This window comes from Salmo salar, chromosome ssa15 (genome assembly GCF_905237065.1).
Source record: "Salmo salar chromosome ssa15, Ssal_v3.1, whole genome shotgun sequence".
Taxonomy (NCBI): domain Eukaryota; kingdom Metazoa; phylum Chordata; class Actinopteri; order Salmoniformes; family Salmonidae; genus Salmo; species Salmo salar.
Window position 1 is genome coordinate 80,888,798 of NC_059456.1, and position 27,319 is coordinate 80,916,116.

General features: G+C 43.0%; 1 protein-coding gene across 4 annotated transcripts in view; it reads left to right on the forward strand.

The window, feature by feature from the left end:
* LOC106572005 (E3 ubiquitin-protein ligase MIB2) overlaps positions 1–27,319 on the forward strand; it is a 100,668-nt gene that overhangs the window by 68,804 nt on the left and 4,545 nt on the right. For all 4 annotated transcript variants that reach the window (XM_014145695.2, XM_014145696.2, XM_014145694.2 and 1 more), the window contains 9 exons: positions 221–363; positions 724–831; positions 980–1,084; positions 1,701–1,863; positions 2,663–2,796; positions 2,899–3,047; positions 3,438–3,594; positions 9,032–9,186; positions 26,159–26,285. In XM_014145695.2, the coding sequence (XP_014001170.1) occupies positions 221–363; positions 724–831; positions 980–1,084; positions 1,701–1,863; positions 2,663–2,796; positions 2,899–3,047; positions 3,438–3,594; positions 9,032–9,186; positions 26,159–26,285 (1,241 nt within the window). The remainder of the gene's footprint in view (positions 1–220; positions 364–723; positions 832–979; positions 1,085–1,700; positions 1,864–2,662; positions 2,797–2,898; positions 3,048–3,437; positions 3,595–9,031; positions 9,187–26,158; positions 26,286–27,319) is intronic.

Here is a 27,319-nt window from a genome sequence, read left to right on the forward strand (position 1 = left end):
CCGGTCTCCGCCCCTTCATCTACACTGATTTGAAGTGGATTTAACAATCAATAATCAATAAGGGATCATAGCTTTCACCTGGTCAGAAAGAGCAGGTGTTCTTAATGTTTTTTATACTCCGTGTATATCAATATGAAGGCACTCAGTGTAGAGTTGGCCTATTTTTGTCGTATATTCCTATGTGCGTTTGTGTGTTTATCTATGGTTCGTGCGTACACAGGTGAGCACGCAGAACTGCAGAGGCAGGAGAGTGCAGAAGGCCACACCTTCAACCAGGGGGACAAGGTGAAATGTCTCCTGGAGGTGGACATCCTCAGACAAATGCAGGAGGGCCACGGAGGGTGGAACCCCAAAATGGCAGAGGTACTAAACTAAACTCCCTCCAAGTCAAATGGAATTTCTCTGACAGAATTGTATCAAGAGTCTGACCTCGTTCCAAGCTTTCTCCAGTTGTAGAACTACTTTGAAGCGTTTACCACATTGTCATTGCACTGCATGTACTGCATGTGTCATGTTAGACAAATGTTACTTCAAATTCTGAGTACTGTTTCCCCATTTTGAAACTTTGAACCCAGCTTTATGTAATGTCGTTGGCGTGAATGGTCTCTGGTGTGCAATAGAGCAAAACCAACAAGCACCTTTTATGTTCAAATCAATGGAGCCAGCGAAATGATAAGGTCAAAGCCGGCCACAGTCTGCGACTGCAAATTTGTGTGTTTACAGTACACCTGCAGAATCGGGACGGTACACAGAATCACTGACCGGGGAGATGTCCGAGTCCAGTACAGCAACAACATCCGCTGGACCTTCCACCCAGGGGCCCTAACCAAGGTAGTCTACTTCTACCAGTGGGAAATGAATACAGGCTCACAGCATGGTCTTATAAGTTAGTGTTTGTTAGCGATGTGATGCTAATGCTGACAGATTAGCATAGAATCACATCACTAACAATTTGCTGTCTTCCCCTTTCTTGCCGTAGGTGAACACATTTGGTGTGGGCGAGCTGGTGCGAGTGCTGGAAGACATAGACAGCGTTAAGAGGCTTCAGGCTGGCCATGGAGAATGGACAGACAGCATGACACCCGTATGTTGACATAGCCTGAGGCTAACTTCCCATACCCTGGAGTTCACTTCCTGTAGCCTAACACTAACTTTCCTTAGCCTGGCACTAACCTCCCTTCTAGGTTTCCTTAGCCTGGCACGAACTTCCTGTCATGCATTGTGCGAAGCCTCAGCTGGCAGTCAGCCCTCTGCATTAGAGGCAATGCCCTTTATGCCTCGGGGACTACTGGTAAACAAGCTTAAGGCTTCTGCGAAAGCAAAGCATCCTGAATAATTACCTATAAATAAAAGCCCTGAGAATTTCCCAGTGTCATTGGTATGTAAAAAGAGTGCATTTGAGATGGAAAGATGACAGTCATGGTTTGATGGAGGTTCTCTGAAACACTTCATCTCCTTCATGGCTTGTGATGGGTGTTTATACCTAATATCTTGTCCTATTGGTCATGGTGGAAAGGAGACAACGAGAGGAAGTTTTAAAGTGTAATGGAACAGAGTCCATAGTCCCTACCTACCTCTCTGGTGTCTTAACACTGTCAGTGTCACTGTCTTTTCACCCTCCTTCCTTATCTCCCTCTCTCTCCTCTGCCCCCCACCCGTCTTCCTCCTTTTGTTTTCTACACCCCCTCCTTTCCCATCAGGCCCTGGGGCAGGTGGGCAAGGTGCTGAAGGTGTACGCTGACGGGGACCTGCGCGTGGCCTTCAACGGCCAGACGTGGACCTTTAACCCGGCATGTCTCTCGGCCCAATCCGTGGAGGTGGACGCCAACCTCATGACGGCCGAGAACCCCAACGTATCCGGAAGTAAGGACTACTGAGACCTCGCAAACAGGAGGAAGGGGGCCTCTTATCTAACAGTCATCCAACGAGCTTTGCTTTTTATCTGTCCTTCAAATTTCCTTATCACTTTCCCTGAATTCCCTATGGACCCCCTCCACCTCTCCCTCTTCTTCCAGCACTCTTGCTGCAAGCTATGCATGCACTACTGACCAAGGGCTGTGACAGTGGCTATCTGTTGCATATACGGCCCTTCATATTTCTGTTTCACCTGGTCACTGTCTCCACATACATGACGAACGGGTTTCATTTGCGCGTAATTTGCGTGTCTCTGAAATGTCTGTTTTTTCTCTCTTTCATGCCCCTTCATGTTGGAGGCAAGCTCCAGAGTCCTCATCAGCATATGTGCCTCTACTGCGCCTCATGTGTCTGTGTGGCTCTACTAGTCTTGGGTACTCTGGCTCAATCACCCCTTTTTCTGTGTCTGTCATATACATCATGGTGGAAGAGAGTGGATACGAGAGGCTCGTAGTGCTGGGTTAGGGTGCACAGGGACATTTTGACTCATTCCAATGGTTGTGCTTTGACTTGACTTAACAAAGAGTCTTGGTAACTGTGTATGCTCTCTGAGTTTAGAGGGGCCTGAAGGGTAGCGCAGCACCAACTATGCATGTTCTCCATGCTCTGGAATCTATCACTAACATGTCTCTTCTATTTTTCTTCTTTCTCCTTCCCTTGCTCTTTATTCATCCACATTATCTTTTTTCACTCTCCCTTTTCCCCTTCAATGACGATTGTGTCCCCCCCTCTTAATCTCTCTCTCCAGACACAGTCATTTCAGTCCTGGAGAAGCTGCTGTCTCAGTCTACAGATCAGGACAACCCCAGCCGGCTGGTCATCGAGGCGGCGCATGGCAGTGCCAACAAAGTCCGAGAACTTGTGCAGAAATACCCTGACAAGGTGTGTTCACTCCCGCCACCGCAGACTGTATGTCTGTCATCTCTTAATGTGATTGTGTGTGAGACATCTCTTAATGTGATTGTGTGTGTGACATCTCTCCAGGTGGATATAAAGAACCAGGGCAAGACGGCGCTGCAGGTGGCAGCCCACCAGGGCCACATGGAGGTGGTCCTGGCTCTGCTGCAAGCCAACAGCTCCATTGAAGTGAAGGACGAGGACGGAGACACCGCCCTGCACTACACGGCCTTCGGGTGAGAGGAACACACACACACACACACACACACACACACACAACACAAGGTTGCCAGTCTTAGGTACCATGTATTCACATTGTTAGAAAACAAGTTATGGGAGGGGGGGGTTGGTCTCTGGATTTAATTGGATTTGGGGTGAAAATCACTACACACACAAATAGTCAATCACACAGGGGCATTACTGTTGTCCATAATCCCGCACCATGCCCCCTCCCCTAAAATAAGTGATTAGAAACATACATTTGTTATCAGAATGAGTCAATTAAAACAACACAACAAATATATGAAAATGTATTGAGTAATGGATATTTAAATGAGTACCCTAAATAGATAGGAAAATGATTGTGGTTAGGCCTATACATTTTGTTGCTCATTGTGTGTGTGCAGGAACCAGGCGGAGATTGCACGGCTATTGCTGAGCAAAGGGGCCAACGTGAACCTGCTGAACAACTCCATGTGCACAGCGCTGCACATAGCCGTCAACAAGGGCTTCACCGATGTGGTGCGCGTGCTGTCGGAACACTCAGCCGACATCAACCTACAGGTCAGTACCCACTAATAAGAAATACTTTGGTTCATGCTTTCTTCTGTCATGCTCACCGCCCGTACATGCAAACACACACTCACAAGTCTCAAGAAACTAAACAGCATAGACTGCAATGGCAGACATATTTATTTTAACTAGGAACAAAACAGAATGTTTCCGCAGATCCTTCTCTTATGAAGCATTTTATCACTTTGTTTTTTATATTCTTTGATGTGCTGCTTTTAGTGTCTGTCATTTGTTGTGTTTTTACTGTGTATTTATTGATGTTGTATGTATTGGCTAGTGCAATAAAATGTTCCCTTTGGGGGACTAATAACTTACTATCTTAAGTCGACACACCCGTATTCACCCCAAGCCTGAATCATTTCTTCATAAAGTCTGAGTCTTGTGTTCATTTGTTGAGTTCTTTAAGGGCATTTAGACGGCTCTCCAACTTTGTCGGGCTTTCCTCAAACGGCCACATCTCGAAGCAGCTCAATTCACCTCACAACTGGTTTTGGGTACTGTTCGGGATATTTCATTTTTCTGCTCAAGCAATGTGCGTGTTCAGCTGGAGTGGAATGGCTGCTTGAAGTTTGTGTGTGTATGTTGGGGCGGCAGGTATGCTAGTGGTTAGAGCGTTGAGCCAGTAACCGAAAGGTTGCTAGATCGAATGTCACGATCGTGTGGAGAGACGGACCAAGGCGCAGCGTGATTGGAGTTCCACATCTTTATTTTTAGTGAAACTTAAAACAAACCAAGAAACAAACAACAACCGTGCAGTACTGAGGTGCAACATGCACTCACTCAAAAACAATATCCCACAAACGCAGGTGGAAAAACGGCTACCTAAATATGATCCCCAATTAGAGGCAACGATTACCAGCTGCCTCTAATTGGGAACCATACAAAACACTAACATAGAAAATATAAACTAGAACACCCCCTAGTCACGCCCTGACCTACTACACCATAGAGAACCAAGGGCTCTCTATGGTCAGGGCGTGACAGAATCCCTGAGCTGACAAGGTAAAAATCTGTCGTTCTGCCCCTGAACAAGGCAGTTAACCCACTATTCCTAGGCCATCATTGTAAATATTGAATTTGTTCTTAACTGACTTGCCTAGTTCAATAAAGGTTCAATATTATTTTTTATTTTTGTTAATGTGTGTATCTGAGCTGTAATGTAACAGAAAAGAGCAGCATTGCTATACATGAGTACTCAGTAGGCTTGGGCGATATACCATTTATATCGACGGAATGATTTTCAAAAATGTATATCTATTTTTTGGGGGGGTACCTGAGGGCTGCGGGGGTGCATGCTACTCCACTACTTATACGTTAAGTACAACTATAACAAATCTAAGATGTATCAAATAAATTGTATCCAGCTCAGGGCTCCAGCTTTGCATTTGGTTTGCTAACTTGCTAGCCAAGTGGCTAGATATCAAGATCAAGCTTCTTGGTTACAGCAAAGACATTCTAGCCTGAGTGCCAGTCTCTTCAGCTAACATTCCATTCCTTCCAATGCCTTTTCATTGCCAAAGAGACTGGCCTTTCTGCCATCTTCAAATATGAACATTGTATCATATAGTAGTGGTGTCTTTTTGTAGGCACTAACTTCATGGTTAGTTGGACAAAGCCTATGGGGAAATGAATGGCGTTTTTGTAGGGGTTTTCGATAAATGCCGAAAATAAGGTATGTGGTAAACACAGGCTTAGGAAATCTTACACGTTTTGTTCTATGAGATCATTTTCTTCAACGTCACTTTTTGTGAATTTTGAATAATTTTTTTAATTAAAATAGCACAAAGGCTACATAATTAATAAAGGCCATGTTAACTGAATTATATTATCTCATAGATCAAAATGTTTAAGATCTCCTAAGCCTAAACTTATTTTCGGCATTTATCCCAAAAACCTATTCTTTCCCCATAAATTTTCCCCACTTGGATCGCTGAACGTACCAGAGGTAAATAATTTCCGGGTTTTAGGACTGCAAGCTGGCGAGCTCTACTAATGAGCTCGAAGTGAACAGAGTTGATCCTGATTCGATAACCCTCACAGCTATCTTCCAATCACAACGATTATCCAAATATTGGAACTCTCATTTTTTTTGTTATCCGGTTAATAAGCAACTGTTTTTTGTTTGTCCAGCCGAAGCCAGCCTGTCAAAAGTTTCTAGCTCACGTCTAAATTCTCAAACTAAATACATACTGCAATTCCACACATGCTTTGATTTTAAGCCTCAAAATACAACAACTTCCCTCGCTAACAGCTTTAATATTGCAGATAGTGTGGCTTCCATCAATGTAATTGTCTGCATATTTTACATCACCCCATATATTTTCTTTTGTAAATGTATTTACAGTTGAAGTCGGAAGTTTACATACACTTAGGTTGGAGTCATTAAAACTTGTTTTTCAACCACTCCACAAATGTCTTGTTATCAAACTATAGTTCTGGCAAGTCGGTTAGGACATCTACTTTGTGCATGACAAGTTATTTTTCCAACAATTGTTTACAGAGATTATTTCACTTATAATTCACTGTATCACAATTCCAGTGGGTCAGAAGTTTACATACACTAAGTTGACTGTGCCTTTAAACAGCTTGGAAAATTCCAGAAAATTATGTCATGGCTTTAGAAGCTTCTGATAGGCTAATTGACATCATTTGAGTCAATTGGAGGTGTACCTGTGGATATATTTCAAGGCCTACCTTCAAACTCAGTGCCTCTTTGCTTGACATCATGGGAAAATCAAAAGAAATCAGCTAAATTTAGACCTCCATAAGTCTGGTTCATCCTTGGGAGCAATTTCCAAACGCCTGAAGGTACCACATTCATCTGTACAAACAATAGTACGCAAGTATAAACACCATGGGACCACTCAGCCGTCATACCGCTCAGGAAGGAGACACATTCTGTCCCCTAGAAATGAATGTACTTTGGTGCGAAAAGTGCAAATCAATCCCAGAACAACAGCAAAGGACCTTGTGAAGATGCTGGAGGAAACAGGTACAAAAGTATCTATATCCACAGTAAAACAAGCTCTATATCGACATAACCTGAAAGGCCGCTCAGCAAGGAAGAAGCCACTGCTCCAAAACCGCCATAAAAAAGCCAGACTACGCTTTGCAACTGCACATGGGGACAAAGATTGTACTTTTTGGAGAAATGTCCTCTGTTCGGATGAAACAAAAATAGAACTGTTTGTCCATAATGACCATCGTTATGTTTGGAGGAAAAAGGGGGAGGCTTACAAGCCAAAGAACACCATCCCAACCTTGAAGCACGGGGGTGGCAGCATCATGTTGTGGGGGTACTTAGCTGCAGGAGGGACTGGTGCACTTAACAAAATAGATGGCATCATGAATGAGGAAAATGATGTGGATATATTGAAGAAACATCTCAAGACATCAGTCAGGAAGTTAAAGCTTTGGTCACAAATGGGTCTTCCAAATGGACATTGACCCCAAGCATACTTCCAAAGTTGTGGCAAAATAGACATTTTGTGGGCAGAACTGAAAAAGTGTGTGCGAGCAAGGAGGCCTTCAAACGTGACTGTTACACCAGCTCTGTCAGGAGGAATGGGCCAAAATTCAGCCAACTTATTGTGGTAAGCTTGTGGAAGGCAACCCGAAATATTTGACCCAATTTAAAGGAAATGCTACCAAATACTAATTGAGTGTATGTAAACTTCTGACCCACTGGGAATGTGATGAAAGAAATAAAAGCTGAAATAAATAATTCTCTCTACTATTATTCTGACATTTCACGTTCTTAAAATAAAGTGGTGATACTAACTGACCTAAGACAAAAAAATTAAGGGAACACTTAAACAACACAATGTAACGCCAAGTCAATCACACTTCTGTGAAATCAAACTGTCCACTTAGGAAGCAACACTGATTGACAATACATTTCACATGCTGTTGTGCAAATGGAATAGACAACAGGTGGAAATTACAGGCAATTAGCAAGACACCCCCAATAAAGGAGTGCTTCTGCAGGTGGTGACCACACACCACTTCTCAGTTCCTATGCTTCCTGGCTGATGTTTTTTTGGTCACTTTTGAATACTGGTGGTGCTTTCACTCTAGTGGTAGCATGAGACGGAGTCTACAACTCACACAAGTGGCTCAAGTAGTGCAGCTCATCCAGGATGGCACATCAATGCGAGCTCGCTCCATCCACCAACGCCACGTTGCACCACAGACTGTCCAGGAGTTGGCGGATGCTTTAGTCCAGGTCTGGGAGGAGATCCCTCAGGAGACCATCCGCCACCTCATCAGGAGCATGCCCAGGCGTTGTAAGGAGGTCATACAGGCACGTGGAGGCCACACACACTACTGAGCCTCATTTTGACTTGTTTTAAGGACATTACATCAAAGTTGGATCAGCCTGTAGTGTGGTTTTCCACTTTAATTTTGAGTGTGAGTCCAAATCCAGACCTGATAAATTGGATTTCCATTGATTATTTTTGTGTGATTTTGTTGTCAGCACATTCAACTATGTAAAGAAAAAAGTATTTAATAAGATTATTTCTTTCATTCAGATCTAGGATGTGTTGTTTAAGTGTTCCCTTTATTTTTTTGAGCAGTGTATTTGGCTAAGGTGTATGTAAAATTCGGACTTCAACTGTATGTAAATGTGATATTTCAGTTTTGTTATTTTTTTATAAATTGCCAACATTTCTAAAAACCTGTTTTTGCTTTGTCATTATGGGCTGTTGTGTGTAGATTGATGAGGTGGAAAAAACTATTGAATCAATTTTAGAATAAGGCTGTAACCTAACAAATTGTTAAAAAAGCCCCCTTTAACCATTCTTTAACAAGTTTTGGTCTTTTAAGGCAGGGCTGACAGACACGTTCCTTTCACCCCCTTTAGATAACAGTTAAATGTTTGTTTCTAATTCTATTCGAGGCTCCACATGTTGTCATGGAAAATATTGTTATTTCCAACAACCCATGAGCAACTTCCGCAAATCCATCTGCATATTGAACGTTGAGATTGCCGAAAGGCCAGTCTCTTTGGCAATGACATGGAGTGGAATGTTAGCTAAAAAGACTGGTACTCAGACTAGAGACATTCAATCCCCTCCTGGATCCCTGTTGCCTAAATTGTTTTGTGCGTCCCCCCTCCCCCCAAAAAATTGCGCACCATGTGTGCACATCCGGTAATAACTTATTCCCCGGTATTGTATAAAAACGGTATGAAAATCTGGATACCGCCCAACCCTGTAGTTCATTCATGATATAAAAACGTTGCTGTAGAACTATGATCAAATAGAAGGCCTCAAGGTCTCACATCCCTCTTGGACAGCTGTTAGCACAGATTTAGGATCAGCTCTCCCTGCCCAAATGCTAACCCTCTCTATTAGGGGCTACAACTATAAACTGACCACAGATAATTTATTACCTGGCTAACTTCTTTCTCCTCCTCTCCTACAAGGACTCGTACGGAGACACACCGCTGCATGACGCCATCGCCAAAGACTTCCGGAACATCATTGAGATCCTGGTTGTGGTGCCCAACATAGACTTCACCCAGCAGAACCACCGCGGCTTCAACCTGCTGCACCACGCAGCCCTCAAAGGCAACAAGCTGTGAGTAGTTCACTACTAGGGTTGGGCGGTAACCAGATTTTCATATTGGAGTGGAGTACCTGTCTAAGGCATTGCATCGCATTGGTGAGGCGTCACTACAGCCTCGGGTTTGATCCAGACCCGGCCGTGACCGGGAGACCAATGGGGCAGCGCGCAATTGGCCCAGCGTCGTCCGGGTTAGGAGAGAGTTTGGCCGGCCGAGACTTCCTTGTCTCATCGTGCTCTAGCGATTCCTTGTGGCGGTTGGGCGCCTGCAAGCTGACCATGGTCGTCAGTTGGACAGTGTTTCCTCCGACACATTGGTGCGGCTGGCTTCCGGGTTAAGCGAGCAGTGTGTCAAGAAGCAGTGCGGCTTGGCAGGGTTGTGTTTCGGAGGGCGCATGGCTCTCGACATTCGCCTCTCCAGAGTCTGTATGAGAGTTGCAGCGATGAGACAATCGTAACTACTAATTAGTTATCACGGAATTGGGGAGAAAAAGTGAGTAAAGTAGTAGTAATAATAAAATGTCATACCTTCTTACTTGGATTTACGGTATTACCGGCTTAGTACACAAGGGGCGCTAAAAACCGCAACCACAAAAAAGCCCATTGGGCATCTATTACCAGAATTCTAGCAAAATTAGCACAAGTAATTGCACATTTCCATGGAGCCTGCTAGCTCAATATGCTAACGAGCGCAAACAAAAATTGCAAAGACAGACAATCCAGCTCAAAGTTATACATATATAGGTAGTAGCTACCAGTGATGTACTGGGCCGTACTCACTACCAATGTTTTTTTCATTGCTGTGCAAATTTTACATCTGCTTAGCGCAAACTTGAACGTTGTGGCTTCCCTGTGGCTCAGTTGGTAGAGCATGGTGTTTGCAACGCCAGCATGGTGTTTGCAACGCCAGAGTTGTGGGTTCGATTCCCACGGGGGGCCAGTACAAAAAAGAAATGCATGAAATGAAATGTATGCATTCACTACTGTAAGTCGCTCTGGATAAGAGCGTCTGCTAAATGACTAAAAGGTTAAAAAAATTTAAATGTTGTGAAATTCTGGCGCACGTTTACTGTGAGGCTGAGGCTAGTTCGTTTTGTTTTGGTATATTGCATTGAAAGTGGCTAATTTCGCGTTAATCCAATCACAATTCCCACAGTAAAAGGAAACGTTGATAGTGTTAACTAACAGGGAAAACTAACACTGAGGCTGTACCCGATTTTAAGTTTAAACAGGTCAAGTAGACTACTGTGGCTATTTGATCATGATGTAGGCCTACCAGAGTGGCCTACCATCAAAAACAATGGAGAAAATTAATCCCATAACATTTTAACATAGCTGTTCTATCGTTCAGCCTACAGTAGCAGCCAATGTGTGGTGTTCAATGTAGACCTACATTCCATGACACTTTTCAAAAAAACATGCAGGGCTTGACATTAACATGTTTATCCACTTGTCCTTCAGACAAGGTGAATGAAAATATTGTTGTTTGATGCAAGAAACCACTTTACAAAATAAAATGCATCATTATTCATATACCATTATTACAGAGAATAAGACAAATTATGTTTCCCTCTGCATATTGGCCACTTAGCATATTCAAGCCTGTCTGAATATACAACACTGCCCCTTTAAGACAAAAAAAGCTCTTTATCTGACTCGCTTTTCAAAGATTTGCACGTTTTGTGCTCTTGTAGGAAGAAATCACTCCCCCATTGCTGACTACAAATTATCACGCACTACACGCACTACGTGTTTCAGCACTCGGGGGGTCCCGTTCTGTGAGCTTGTGTGGCCTACCACTTCGCGGCAGAGCCATTGTTGCTTCTAGACGTTTCCACTTCACAATAACAGCACTTACAGTTGCCCAGGGCAGAAATCTGACAAACTGACTTGTTGGAAAGGTGGCATCCTATGAGGGTGCCACGTTGAAATTCACTGAGCTCTTCAGTAAGGCCATTCTACTGCCAATGATTGGCTATGGAGATTGCATGGCTGTGTGCTCATTGCCACACTGTTAGCAACAGGTGTAGCTGAAATAGCCGAATCCACTAATTTGAAGGGGTGTCCACATACTTTTGTGTATATGGTGTATTTGTAGATGAAGGTGCATAATTGGAGTGTATATAGACTATATTTAGTTTATTAAACAGAGGGGCAGATGGAGCCAAGTAGTTAGATGAGGTGGCTAGTTTGTGTGATAAATTATTTGTGTAGATAGGAAGCAAATGTACTGACCCAGACAATATTGCAGTAAATGAGATGTGGGCACATTTAAGCTGCATTATAGTGTTAGGAAGCAAGCCTGATGAACAAAACCAATAATCTTTCTGATGATACCAACAGACTTCACCACTTGGCTGCAGACAAAATGGATATGATCGTTCCAGCACAACTTTTCATCAACTAGAACACCTAGGAATCTAGTGGATGAAACCTGGTCCATCTCATTCCCACCAATTGAGATTCTGTTTATTTTTTTACAATATGTCTTATTCTTACCAGTGAATACAATGAAGTTTGATTTTTTTTTTACATTTAAAAATACTTTGTTTATCTGGAACCCTTCAGAAAATTTGGCCATGCCTGAGTTGGTTTCATTGATTAGTGAATCCTAATTCTTGTGTGATAACATCAAATTGGTATCAGCAAAAAGAATGGGAAGTGTGGTAAAAGACACAGCAGCAAGGTCATTGATGTTGATTAGGAATAACAAAGGTCCAAGGATCAAACCCTGTGGAACGCAACATGATATCTTGACCCTGGTAGATTCACAACCATTTGCATATACAAATTGTTCTTTCATAAACAGAATTATATAGCCATTTATATGTATAATCATGAAAACCATAATAATGCAATTTGGCAACTAATATTTCATGATCAGCCGTGTCAACCGCTTTGGATAAATCTAGAACGATGGCAAGAGCGTATTCATTGTTGTCCAGTTATTAAAGAGCCATATCTGTGGAGTAGTTTTAACTATACAGAATACATTGTTGGTTAGGAAAATATGGTAGTACAGATAGATATTGGGTGATAATTTGTAAAAGATCTTGCACCCCCAAATTTATAGAAGGGATAACTTTGGGAATTTTTAATCTTTAGGAACAATACCAGTTTGCATAAATTTGGTTAAGATGTACGTTAGAGCAGTGGTCTGTTGACCTTTCAGAAAGTGACCTTTCTTTTGTCAAGATCACTTTCTGAGTCAAAATGCAAGCCGAGATCTGGTCAGATTTTTTTTTAAATATGACTAAAAAACATAAGCCTATGCAACATTTAACCAATTAAAAACAGTTCTGTAGCAATGAGGTTTGTGCTGTAGGCTATACTGTAGGCCCAATACAGTATCACTGTATATTGGCTATGCTTGAATTGCCCTGCCAATGTTCTTCTCAGACCATTTAGAAATGATATTTAAAAATGTAGGTATATGATCACACAGGTAATAGATCATTTGTTTTATTACTTGTGAGGCATAGCTAAGTGAGCTTTTTTTGTTTGTTTTTTACTGGACTGATGGTCAGTCTAAGGAGAGGGAGGGAGCAGCGGTGAGGCTGCATCTCACCCAACTCAACATCCCTTCGCTCTCCCTCCTTCCGCTGAGAAAAGGGGACAGTCTTTCAGCTCCTGATGAATCTCAAGTCGCATTGCATTATTTCTGCCTCATGCACCAATTCATGTTGTTACTCAGAGAAAGTTAAATATTCCTCAATATAAAAAAGACACAAGCCGCTAATAATAACAATGCAAGTTTATCGGAACACTTTGTTATACTCATTCATTGCAGCTGGTTGTAGCGTGAGTGGCGTTAGGGAGAATGCACATTTTATGGCTTATAAAAGTGTTGACAGTGCTCAATAGCAACTTAAACATGAACTTACTCATAAAATCAGAAGCTCTTTGCTATATTCGTTGAGTTTCTCTAGTCATTGTTTTAAAAGTTTTGTAATCTCAGTATCAACTTTGCTGTGCGTTCGAGACTTATTTTTATAGTCTATGGCTCGAGGAAACTGTGCAGACATGGTGATCTGTGCTATCTGGCCTGTAGGTTCACTGGATTTGCTCTCTAGGCCTGCCGGGTAGGCAGAGTTCTACCTTCAGACACATGAAAGGGTTCAAAATGGGAACACTTTGCCTTCCCGGCGCCAGGGCTGCTGAATCAAGTGCACCTACCGCTAACCGCGCATAACGAATAAAAAAAAAAAGAATGCAAGTCTTTTCTTTTTTACAGAAATGTTTGATGATCGACTAGGAATGTCTTGGATCGACTGGTTAGTGACCATTTGCGTTAGAGGCTCAATAATCAAGACACTAATTTCACCAAAGTGGCACCAATCTCATCATGAGCTGCTACTGATATCTTTAATTTACCAAGTACCTACAACACCTTCATTACATCAGGTGGATCAAATTGAAGCAGAGAAGGGAAATGTCCCTTAATGCAAGAGATTTTTTGACAGAGGAAACCACATTCACAAAAAACGTATTCAATTGACAGGAGATAACATCAGGACCACTTATAGGTCTTATTTCCAACAATAAATTGACATGGGATAGCTATAGAAGCCTTTTTCTTATTCAACAGTTGATTGATGATTTTCCAAGTTGACTTTACATTGACTTTACATCCAAGAGTCTTGGAATTTGCTAATAAAATATATAATTTTGGGATATCCGAAGTAGATGTGTAAATTTAGTTTTTATGCTTTTTGAAATTGGGGGGGGGGGGGTGAATTTGTGAGACACTTCTATACAACTTTCTTTTTTTCTTTTTTTTACTGAGGATTTTTTTGAGACCGGTTGTAAACCAAAGTTTCCAGAACCCATCTGCTGCTCTCTTACTAAGTCTAACTAAGGGAAAGCATGGAAATACAGAATTGAAGGATGTGAGAAAAGTCTGTTAAGCAGACTCCACATTGGGATGATTATAAACATTTTCCCATGAAATATCATCAATCAACATTTGAAAGCACTCAATTACTTTTAAATAAATATTTAATGCTACTATCCATTGCCACCTGTTCATTTCCAGCTGCCAACGAGAAGTGGAATATTTGAAAATGATCCAAAATGTCAGTATTAAGTATACCTGTTTTAGCCACATTATTCAAAAAAAATATTAAAAAAGGTGTCAGATGAACTGGTCACTCTTGTGGGCTTGTAGATGAGGGGTTGTAGATAGCTGGAGTATAAAGTATTCAAAAAGTCCAATGTTAGTGAGTGGTTCTCACTTTTAAATAAATTGTTGAAGTCACCCAATAGAAAACAAATGTTATCTTCATTATTAATCAAATCCAAGGTTGATGCGAGGACATCAATAAAACTACCAATGTCAGTACCAGGTGGCCAATAGAAGCATCCAATTAGCACTGTTTTACCGCTAAACAATTTACAGGAGGGAATTCCTATGAAAAGGTCCTCTCTTACAAAGAATTGAAGACTTTGATGAACAAAAATGGACACACCTCTGCCGACTCTTGATGTTCTACAGTAGTGAACAACATTATAATGGGACAATTCATAAAGCATTCTTGTCGCTTCAGTTAACCATGTTTCTGAAAGGGCAATAATGGAAAATTCATGTTTGACAGAAGACTAATAATGAACAAGGTGGTCATGATTTTTAGGAAGATGGCGAACGTTCAAATGGAAGGTAGAGAAGTTTGTCTTGGAATTGCTATAGAGGTTGTTAAATTGTTTAACATTATTGTCATGTGATAGACTCATGTCTGGTGAATTTCAGGAAATTGGATTAACACAGTCATTATATTTAACGTTAGCTTCATTAATATCAAATGGATTAAAGACCAGGTTATCATCCTGCCCAGATAAGAAATACACAGTCCAAATCATCCAGAGTATGGAAGGGAAACCTAGAAGTGCATGCCTTCAATACAACCATACATTTGTGCTAGTGTTGTCAATAGGGGTGCACTTCCTATGGAATGCACCTTGAGTCCACATATGACATTTAGAGCAATGTGTGTTTTTTGACTTGAGGTGAAACGCATGAACAAAGTAGTGTGTGTCATCAAATTAATCCATGTGATTAGATCAACGGACTACAGCCAAGTCACCTGCCGTAGGCCTACAAGAGGTAGGGGTGAAGGACCAGCTGGTGTTGCAATGTTGCCTCTTTAGTTCTTCAATAAGTCGTGGCAGCAGATCCTTCCTTTTGAGGCATACCTTTTCGGAGAAGTCTTCATTGATGAAGAACTTAGTAACCTTCAGGCACTTGGCTCTCTTAAGAATCTCCTCCTTGTACCTAAACAGTTTCACCACTATAGATCTGGGCTGTCCATCTGAAAAAAATCTTGCCATTCCTGTGCGCCCTCTCCATCTCAATGGGTCCAGTTTAAGGTGACCTGCCAGGAGTTTCTTAGCCTTGATTTCTGTGTCATGACACAGAAATAACGTCTTTGATTCCATCGATTTAGAATGTTTCGCCTGGATAGGGTTGATTTTTCCAGGTAATCTCCTTTGGAAGAGAGTTTGTCTAGTGTTTGGAATTTTGCGAATACGTCTGAGACGACAGATTTTTAATGTGACCAGGCTGGTGACATTTTTACATTACATTTTAGTCATTTAGCAGACGCTCTTATCCAGAGCGACTTACAGTAGTGAATGCATACATTTCATGCATTTTTTTTGTACTGGCCCCCTGTGGGAATCGAACCCACAACCCTGGCGTTGCACACACCATGCTGGCGTTGCAAACACCATGCTCTACCAACTGAGCCACAGGGGACATTCGCCATTTAGCTCATCCGACTCCGTAAAGTCCATACTGTGTTTAAAGTCCATTACATCCCTCACAGGATCATCAACCCTTTTGTTGGTAGAATCCATAAACAGTTGCACGAAGGACTTAGTTATTTTCTTGCAGATCTATTACATTTTTATAGAACACGTTATGTTGATCGAGTAGATCATGGAGTGTAGTGATTGATACGTACTCGTCTTCCGCATTAAGCTTTTCAGCGTTTTTTGTTTCTTGTAGACAAGCTTAAGGTTTGCTCTGAACTATAGTGAGTTTGCAAATGCAACCCCGCCTCCCAAAAACAAGCTCAGCCAGTGAATTGGCAACCACACAAGCAACACACACCTGAATCACACACCAGTATGATAAACGGAGAGAAAGCGGAGAACTTGCTCACTGTACGGACCCTGGCTGCACATACACTAAGCTAGTGCTGTGGATACAAGCAGTATGCGAGGCAGTAAGCCAAAACACTGGTCAAAGAAGTTAGGGAGAGACATGGCTAGGCTACACCCTAAAATATTGTTTGTCCATCCAGTTTATGAGGATGATGAGGAACAAGTAGTTTGTGCTCAAACAGAGTAGCGGTGTTGCATTGAGTAAGTACATACTAGACAGGAGGTGCAGCTTTCACTTCAGATGTTCTGAAAGAGCTACAAAACCTGGACCCATATAAATCAGCTGGGCTAGACAATCTGGACCCTCTCTTTCTAAAATTATCCGCCACCATTGTTGCAACCCCTATTACCAGTCTGTTCAACCTCTCTTTCGTATCGTCCGAGATCTCTAAAGATTGGAAAGCTGCCGCGGTCATCCCTCTCTTCAAAGGGGGTGACACTCTAGACCCAAACTGTTATAGACTATCCATCTTGCCCTGCCTTTCTGAAGTCTTCGAAAGCCAAGTTAATCAACAGATCACTGACCATTTCGAATCTCACCGTACCTTCTCCGCTGTGCAATCCGGTTTCCGAGCTGGTCACAGGTGCACCTCAGCCAGGTACTCGGGTACTAAACGATATCGTAACCACCATCGATAAAAAACAGTACTGTGCAGCCGTCTTCATCGACCTGGCCATGGCTTTCGACTGTCAATCACCGTATCCTTATCGGCAGACTCAACAGCCTTAGTTTCTCAAATGACTGCCTCGCCTGGTTCACCAACTACTTCTCAGAGTTCAGTGTGTCAAATCGGAGGGCCTGTTGTCCGGACCTCTGGCAAGCTCTATGGGGGTACCACAGGGTTCAATTCTCGGGCTGACTCTTTTCTCTGTATATATCAACGATGTCGCTCTTGCTGCGGGTGATTCCCTGATCCACCTCTACGCAGACGACACCATTCTGTATACATCTGGCCCTTATTTGGACACTGTGTTAACTAACGTCCAAACGAGCATCAGCTGTCTGAGCAGCTAACCGATCGCTGCAGGTGCACATAGCCCATCTGTAAATAGCCCACCCAATCTACCTACCTCATCCCCATATTGTTTTTATTTACTTTTATGCTCTTTTGCACACCAGTATTTCTACTTGCACATCATCATCTGCTCATCTATCACTCCAGTGTTAATTTGCTAAACTGTAATTACTTTGCTACTATGGCCTATTTATTGCCTTACCTCCTCACGCCATTTGCACACACTGTATATAGACTTTTTTTCTATTGTGTTATTTACTGTACGCTTGTTTATTCCATGTGTAACTCTGTGTTGTTTGTGTCGCACTGCTTTGCTTTATCTTGGCCAGGTCGCAGTTGTAAATGAGAACTTGTTCTCAACTAGCTTACCTGGTTAAATAAAATTCTAACATTCAGTCGAACAGTAACTGAATGACTCAATGCCTGTCTGCCTGCTTTATATAGCAAGCCATGGCCACGTGACTCATTGTCTGTACGAGAGAACCATTTTCGGGGAATGGTGTGTACCTAATAAACTGGCCCTTGAGTGTATATACACATAATGGCGTGTAAAGACAGTATGGACAGTATATGAATAGAACAGTTGTGTATAGCAATAATTATATAGGATGAGCCATGACTAGAATACAGTATATACATAACTTTAAAAATGCTTGCTCTTTCCATTACATAGACTGACTAGGTGAATCCAGGTGAAAGCTATGATCCCTTATTGATGTCCCTTGTTAAATCCACTTCAATCAGTGTAGATTAATAGGAGAGGAGGTTAAAGGAGGATTTTTAAGCCTAGAGACCATTGAGACATGGATTGTGTATGTGTGCCATTCAGAGGGTGAATGTGCAAGACAAAATATTTAAGTGCCTTTGAATGGGGTATGGTAATAGGTGCCAGGCGCACCGGTTTTTGTCAAGAACTGCAACACTGCTGGGTTTTTCGCCCTCAACAGTTTCCTGGGGGGGTGCAACTCAATATTAGGAAGGTGTTCCTAATGTTTGGTATACTCAGTGTATAAAGTGTATAGAACAGTATGTAAACATTATTCAAGTGACCAGTGTTCAATGACTAGAATACGTTATATACAGTGCCTTCATAAGGTATTCATGCCCCTTGTTCCACATTTTGTTGTTGAAGCTTGAATTAAAAATGGATTAAATACAATCAAATGTATTTATAAAGCCCTTCTTACATCAGCTGATATCTCAAAGTGCTGTACAGAAACCCAGCCTAAAACCCCAAACAACAAGCAATGCAGGTGTAGAAGCACGGTGGCTAGGAAAAACTCCCTAGAAAGGCCAGAACCTAGGCAGAAACTTAGAGAGGAACCAGGCTATGAGGGGTGGCCAGTCCTCTTCTGGCTGTGCCGGGTGGAGATTATAACAGAACATGGCCAAGATGTTCAAATGTTCATAGATGGCCACAGCAGTTGTCGAGGGTGCAACAGGTCAGCACCTCAGGAGTAAATGTCAGTTTGCTTTTCATAGTCGATCATTGAGAGTATCTCTACTGCTCTTGCTGCCTCTAGAAGGTTGAAAACAGCAGGTCTGGGACAGGTAGCACGTCCGGTGAACAGGTCAGGGTTCCATAGCCCCAGGTAGAACAGTTGAAACTGGAACAGCAGCACTGCAAGGAGTCATCAGGCCAGGTAGTCCTGAGGCATGGTCCTAGGGGAGGGAGGGAGGGAGGGGCCCTCGACACATAAAATACTGGAGGCTGAGACAGGAGGGGTCGGGAGATACTGTGGCCCCGTCCGACGATACCCCCGGACAGGGCCAAACAGGCAGGATATAACCCCACCCACTTTGCCAAAGCTCAGCCATCACACCACTAGAGGGATATCTACAACCACCAACTTACCATCCTGAGACAAGGCCAAGTATAGCTCACAAAGATCTCCGCCACGGCACAACCCAAGGGGGGCGCCAACCCGGACAGGAAGATCACGTCAGTGACTCATCCCACTCAAGTGACGCACCCCTCCTAGGGATGGCATGGAAGAGCACCTGTGACTCAGCCCCTGTAATAGGGTTAGAGGCAGAGAATCCCAGTGGAGAGAGGGGAACCGGCCAGGCAGAGACAGCAAGGGCAGTTCGTTGCTCCAGTGCCTTTCCATTCACCTTCACACTCCTGGGCCAGACTACACTCAATCATAGGACCTATTGAAGAGATGAGTATTCAATAAAGACTTAAAGGTTGAGACCAGGTCTGCGTCTCTCACATGGGTAGGCAGACCATTCCATAAAAATGGAGCTCTATAGGAGAAAGCACTGACTCCAACTGTTTGCTTAGAAATTCTAGGGACAGTAAGTAGGGACAGGCCTGCGTCTTGTGACCGTCGCGTACGTGTAGGTATGTACAGCAGGACCAAATCAGAAAGATGGGTAGGAGCAAGCCCATGTAATGCTTTGTAGGTTAGCTGTAAAACCTTGAAATCCGCCCTTGCCTTAACAGGAAGCCAGTGTAGAGAGGCTAGCACTGGAGTAATATGATCACATTTCTTGGTTCTAGTCAAGATTCTAGCAGCCGTGTTTAGCACTAACTGAAGTTTATTTAGTGCTTTATCCGGGTAGCCGGAAAGTAGAGCATTGCAGTAGTCTATCCTAGAAGTGACAAAAGCATGGATTAATTTTTCTGCATCATTTTTGGACAAAGTTTGGAAAAAAGCTGTCCTTGAAACAGTCTTGATATGTTCGTCAAAAGAGAGATCAGGGTCCAGAGTAACGCCGAGGTCCTTCACAGTTTTATTTGAGACGACTGTACAACCATCAAGATTCATTGTCAGATTCAACAGAAGATCTTTCTTTCTTGGGACCTAGAACAAGCATCTCTGTTTTGTCCGAGTTTAAAAGTAGAAAATGTGCAGCCATCCACTTCCTTATGTCTGAAACACAGGCTTCCAGGGAGGGCAATTTTGGGGCTTCACCATGTTTCATCGAAATGTACAGCTGTGTGTCATCCGCATAGCAGTGAAAGTTAACATTATGTTTCCAAATCAAATTTGATTTCTCACGTGCGCCGAATACAACAGGTGTAGACCTTACAGTGAAATGCTTACTTACAGGCTCTAACCAATAGTGCAAAACGTATTATGTGAACAATAGGTAAGTAAAGAAATAAAAACAACAGTAAAAAGACAGTGAAAAACAGTAGCGAGGCTATAAAAGTAGCGATGCTACATCCAGACACCGGTTAATCAGGCTGATTGAGATAGTATGTACATGTAGATATGGTTAAAGTGACTATGCATATATGATGAACAGAGAGTAGCAGTAGCGTGAAGAGGGGTTGGTGGGTGGCGGGTGGCGGGGCACAATGCAGATAGCCCGGTTAGCCAATGTACGGGAGCGCTGGTTGGTCGGGCCAATTGAGGTAGTATGTACAAGAATGTATAGTTAAAGTGACTGTGCATATATGATAAACAGAGAGTAGCAGCAGCGTAAAAGAGGGGCTGGGGGGGGGCACACAATGCAAATAGTCCGGGTAGCCATTTGATTACCTGTTCAGGGGTCTTATGGCCTGGGGGTAGCCTATGTTATACATGACATCACCAAGAGGTCAAATATATAGTGAAAACAATAGTGGTCCTAAAACGGAGCCTTAAGGAACACTGAAATTTACAGTTGATTTGTCAGAAGACAAACCATCCACAGAGACAAACTGTTATCTTTCCGACATATAAGAACTAAACCAGGCCAGAACTTGTCCGTGTAGACCAATTTGGGTTTCCAATCTCTCCAAAAGAATGTGGTGATCGATGGTATCGGAGCAGCATTAAGGTCTAGGAGCACGAGGACAGATGCAGAGCCTCGGTCTGACACCATTAAAAGGTAATTTACCACCTTCACAAGTGCAGTCTCAGTGATATGATGGGGTCTAAAACCAGACTGAAGCGTTTCGTATACATTGTTTGTCTTCAGGAAGGCAGTGAGTTGCTGCTCAACAGCTTTTTCAAAAATTATTGAGAGGAATGGGAGATTCGATATAGGCCGATAGTTTTTATATTTTCTGGGTCAAGGTTTGGCTTTTTCAAGAGAGGCTTTATTACTGCTACTTTTAGTGAGTTTGGTACACATCCGGTGGATAGAGAGACGTTTATTATGTTCAACATAGGAGGGCCAAGCACAGGAAGCAGCTCTTTCAGTGGTTTAGTTGGAATAGGGTCCAGTATGCAGCTTGAAGGTTTAGAGGCCATTACTATTTTCATAAATGTGTCAAGAGATATAGGATTAAAAAACTTGAGTGTCTCCCTTGATCCTTGGTCCTGGCAGAGTTGTGCAGACTCAGGACAACTAAGCTTTGGAGGAATACGCAGATTTAAAGAGGAGTCCGTAATTTGCTTCTAATTATCATGATCTTTTCCTCAAAGAAGTTCATGAATTTGTCACTGCTGAAGTGAAAGCCATCCTCTCTTGGGGAATGCTGCTTTTTAGTTAGCTTTGCAACAGTATCAAAAATACATTTTGGATTGTTCATATTTTCCTCAATTAAGTTAGAAAAATAGGATGATCGAGCAGCAGTGAGGGCTCTTCGATACTGTACGGTACCGTCTTTCCAAGCTAGTCGGAAGACTTCCAGTTTGGTGTAGCGCCATTTCCGTTCCAATTTTCTGGAAGCTTGCTTCAGTGCTTGGGTATTTTCTGTATACCAAGGAGCTAGTTTCTTATGACAAATGTTTTTAGGGGTGCGACTGCATCTAGGTTATTGCGCAAGGTTAAATTGAGTTCCTCAGTTAGGTGGTTAACTGATTTTTGTACTCTGATGTCCTTGGATAGGCGGAGGGAGTCTGGAAGGGCACCTAGGAATCTTTGGGTTGTCCGAGAATTTATAGCACGACTTTTGATGATCCTTGGTTGGGTTCTGAGCAGATTATTTGTTGCGATTGCAAACGTAATAAAATGGTGGTCCGATAGTCCAGGATTATGAGGAAAAACACTAAGATCCACAACATTTATTCCACGGGACAAAACTAGGTCCAGAGTATGACTGTGGCAGTGAGTAGGTCCGGAGACATGTTGGACAAAACACACTGAGTTGATGATGGCTCCGAAAGCCTTTTGGAGTGGGTCTGTGGACTTTTCCATGTGAATATTAAAGTCACCAAAAATTTGAATATTATCTGCCATGACTACAAGGTCCGATAGGGAACAGGGAACTCAGTGAGGAACGCTGTATATGGCACAGGAGGCCTGTAAACAGTAGCTATAAAAAGTGATTGAGTAGGCTGCATAGATTTCATGACCAGAAGCTCAAAAGACGAAAACGTCGGGTTTTTTTGTAAATTGAAATTTGCTATCATAAATGTCAGCAACACCTCCGCCTTTGCGGGATGCGCGGGGGATATGGTCACTAGTGTAACCAGGAGGTGAGGCCTCATTTAACACAGTAAATTCATCAGGCTTAAGCCATGTTTCAGTCAGGCCAATCACATCAAGATTATGATCAGTGATTAGTTCATTGACTATATCTGCCTTGGAAGTGAGGGATCTAACATTAAGTAGCCCTATTTTGAGATGTGAAATGCCCCATAATGACAAAGTGAACACGTTTTTAGAAATGTTAGCAAATTTATTGAATAAGTATTTACACCCCTTTGCTATGATACTCCAAATTGAGCTCAAATTGAGCCTGTGGCCAATTCAATTGTTTGGACATGATTTAGAAAAAGAAACACCTGTCTATATAAGGTCCCACAGTTGACAGTGCATGTCAGAGCAGAAGTCCACGGAACTGTCCGTAGATCTGTCAGCTGACATCAGCTGCTCCTGCAAATGAAAAGAACATTGAGAATTACAGTATTCTGGAGGAGCTCTTTTTACTCATGTATACATACATATATTAGAGTGTGGTCTAAGATACTGTATGCATGCATGCTGAAAAATGCCCAGGTGTCTGTTTCTTTCATTGTTTAGTTGTTTTGCGTTTATTTGTCCACAAAGTAGCATCCCTAAAGGGGTTTTGAGTTCTTCCATTCTTCTGCCGCTCCTCTCCGGTGGTTTTGCCGATATGAATGTGCGTTTGTTTATTTTAGTGAAGGTATTTATTTAGTTTATCTGAGGAAATGGGAAAAGAGGGTCATAGTTCTAAAATGATCCTGGGAAGCCAAAGGGAGAGGCAGGCAGACCATGAGAGAGAGCCTCCTCTCTTTTCTCTTCCTCACAACTATCTTCTTCTGTTTCCCTCTCTTCTAATTCTTTCTTTTTCGCTCGCTCTCTCTACCTATTTCCCTCCCTCCAATCTTCCTCTGTCTCTCTCTCTTTCTCTGTTGACCTGGGCTCTCTGTGCTCTTCCCAAGCTCCCAGCCAAAGGCAAGTCCGTCTGGCCGTACACACCCCAGCTAGGCCTTAACCCTCACACACAGTCCAACCACAACAACATTAAACGTCTGACTCACTCTGTCTCTCCAACTACTTCACATAACTACTCAGCACATAAATACACTGAAAAATGCATTCATCTTTCCACCTCCCCAAATCGATTTCACTGAAAAGCGATGTTTATATTCCCCAATGAGTCCACAATTGAGACATTCATTCAGAAAGTTTTTTTTTTCTTCTAGCGAAGTAATTATCATTGCGTTGCTGTCATGATGTATGAGCTCATGTTACGAAAGTAATGCCTCGTAGATGAGGAGATATGTTCATGAACGTGCAGGGGTTATGGAAAGTATGCAGAGATCTAAACTGAGGGGAGACAACAGTGACTGGGCTAAAATCCAATCAGAGACACTTTCCCAAGGCTGCAGGGTAAGGGGGTGGGATTATGAGCTTGTGAAGTGGGGCGGGGCAGAGGGGGTCTGAGAGATGCAGTCTTGATGGAGGAAAGAGGGAGGCAGCAGTGACAACCTCCCTATCCACCCTCCACCCCACTTCCCCAAGTGAGTCACACTGCAGGTACAAATGACCTCTGTCCCCCCACCAGTAGTAAAGTATGTACAGGTAACTGCCAAAATAATGGACACTTGAGTAAATGAGGGATACAAAGTATATTGCAAGCAGGTGCTTCCACACAGGTGCGGTTCCTGAGTTAATCAAGCAATTAACATCCCATCATGCTTAGGGTCATGTATAAAAATGCTGGGCAGGCTATTCTTTTGGCTACCATACGCCAATAGGATGACAATGCCCCCATCCACAGGGCATGAGTGGTCATTAAATGGTTTGATGAGCATGAAAAAGATGTAAACCATATGTCATGGCCGTCTGTCACCAGATCTCAACCCAATTGAACACTTATGGGAGATTCTGAAGCAGCACCTTGGACAGCGTTGTCCACCACCATCAACAAAACACCAAATGATGGAATTTTGCATGGAAGAATGGTATTGCATCGCTCCAATAGAGTTCCAGACACTTGTAGAATCTATTCCAAGGTACACTGAAGCTGTTCTGGCTTGTGGTGTCCCAACGTCCTATTAAGACACATTATGTTGGTGTTTCCTTTATTTTGGAATTTACCTGTAGTTTGCTCTAAGAGCCACAGTGAGTGGTGAGCTGCTCCTAGCAATGCTGGCTGCCCTGAGGTGAAGAATGACCATATGTAACCATGCCAATCCGCTGGTTATTTCCCCCCCAGCCACCTCTGCTTCTCGTGTAGAGTACTGAAACGGATGAGCAATGTGTTAATAAGGACTGCACTCTTACTTTGTTGCTATCATAAATAATGCTGCATTAAACCCCCCCTTATTTGACTCCGCAGCAGAAATAGACTATGCTTTCTTTGACCATGCTTTTACTGTACACTACTGTAACTACTTGTACTAAACGGCTACCCAGTCAATTAAGGATATACAGTATAACTATTTATTCTTGAAGAATATAATTTTATAAATGCCTTTATTAGCTTTCAAATGATTTAACAGTAACTTGGAGATGCAAATAGGCAAACCCACTTTTAAAATGACATTAGAACCAGCAGATTATAAAAATGTAGATTACAAAGGGAAAACAACTCTGACTAATGGGAAAGAGTCTGGTTCGTGTCTGTTTTTGTGTCTGTCTGCCTACATGTCTGCGTGAACCCTGTCTGCCGTGGCCTGAGAACTGTATGATACTGTGTAGGGCTAATTTCACACGCCATAAAGCAGAGGATGGACAGCCCTGCTTTACAGCCAGCCGGCCCCCCGACGGACTGCAATGTCAAAACCCAGCGAATTAATAACAGAGCAGGATTAATCAATCCGTCTGTCCTATTCGTTTTCAAAGCCTGAGTTCAATGTCTCTCCACCACACTATGGAGATTGGCCAAAAACTGTTGAAGTGGTTATAGAAAACAATTTTGTTGGCCAATATGTGGCATGGATTAGAGTGAATGATGATGAGTGCTTGAGGAAGATTTAACTGAGTGTGGGAATGGTGGAGTAGCTAAGTGACAGAGAGAGACAAGATGGTGTATGACGGGGGGGGGTTAGGAAAGAGCAACGCCAATCCATTATGCGAGTACAGCCGAGAGCTGCAGGTCAATGCTGTTTAGAGCCGCTGCTCTCAGTAAAACGCTTAGCACTGCCTAATGGAAATCCCTGCCCCATGTTGGGGCTCACTGGCTGTGTTGTTTCCTTTCCTTCTAATGGTGGGTTAGTTTTAGCTCCTGAAACAGCGGTCTTTGTGCCATCATCCAAATGCCTGTTAAGCTACCGATTGTGACGCAGATACATTTGTCATACACACCTTCTCTCTGATTCCAGGGTTTTCATGGTTGTGTGTTAACAGTGATTTATAATCCATAAAGCAGTCTTCTGTCCCCAAGGCACAAAACATGTCCATATGAGTAGTGCACTATATGCTCAATCTGAACCCGAGGCCATTTGTTTCCACAGGGCCACGGAGAAGATCTTGGCTCGGGCGCGTCAGCTGGTGGATGTCAAGAAGGAGGACGGCTTCTCGGCTCTGCACCTGGCCTCCCTCAACAACCACCGAGACGTGGCCGAGATCCTTGTAAAAGAGGTAAGGAACAGTGTGGAAAAAAGGGGTTTCTCTCACCATCTAGGACCCTGTCTTTCAAAGATAATTCGTAAAAATCCAAATAACTTCACAGATCTTCATTGTAAAGGGTTTAAACACTGTTTCCCATGCTTGTTCAATGACCCATAAACAATTAATGAACATGCACCTGTGGAACGGTCGTTAAGACACTAACCGCTTACAGACAGTAGGCAATTAAGGTCACATTTATGAAAACTTAGGACACTAAAGAGGCCTTTCTACTGACTCTGAAAAAGACCAAAAGAAAGATGCCCAGGGTCCCTGCTCATCTGCGTGAACGTGCCTTAGGCATGCTGCAAGGAGGCATGAGGACTGCAGATTTGGCCAGGGCAATAAAATGCAATGCCCGTACTGTGAGACGCCCAAGACAGCGCTACAGGGAGACAGGACGGCTGATCGTCCTCGCAGTGGCAGACCACGTGTAACAACACCTGCACAGGATCGGTACATCCGAACATCGCACTTGCGGGACAGGTACAGGATGGCAACAACTGCCCGAGTTACACCAGGAATGCACAATCCCTCCATCAGTGCTCAGACTGTCCGCAATAGGCTGAGAGAGGCTGGACTGAGGGCTTGTTGGCCAGCTAAGAGCCCGGATTTCAATCCCATTGAGCACGTCTGGGACCTGTTGGATCGGAGGGTGAGGGATAGGGCTATTCCCCCCAGAAATGTCCGGGAACTTGCAGGTGCCTTGGTGGAAGAGTGGGGTAACATCTCATAGTAAAAACTGGCAAATCTGGTGCAGTCCACGAGGAGGAGATGCACTGCAGTACTTAATGCAGCTGGTGGCCACACCAGATATTGACTGATACTTTTGATTTTTGATTTTGCAGTCACAAGATATCTACGTAAAAGCAAATGCATGCAATGTAACATTGGTACCTTCTGAGTCTTTCAAAAAAGGAAAAATGATAGCAACACCCAAAGATGGCCAACAAGGTTATATTCAATGCACTTGTACCTTTTTAAGCTTCAAAAGGAACATCCCAACT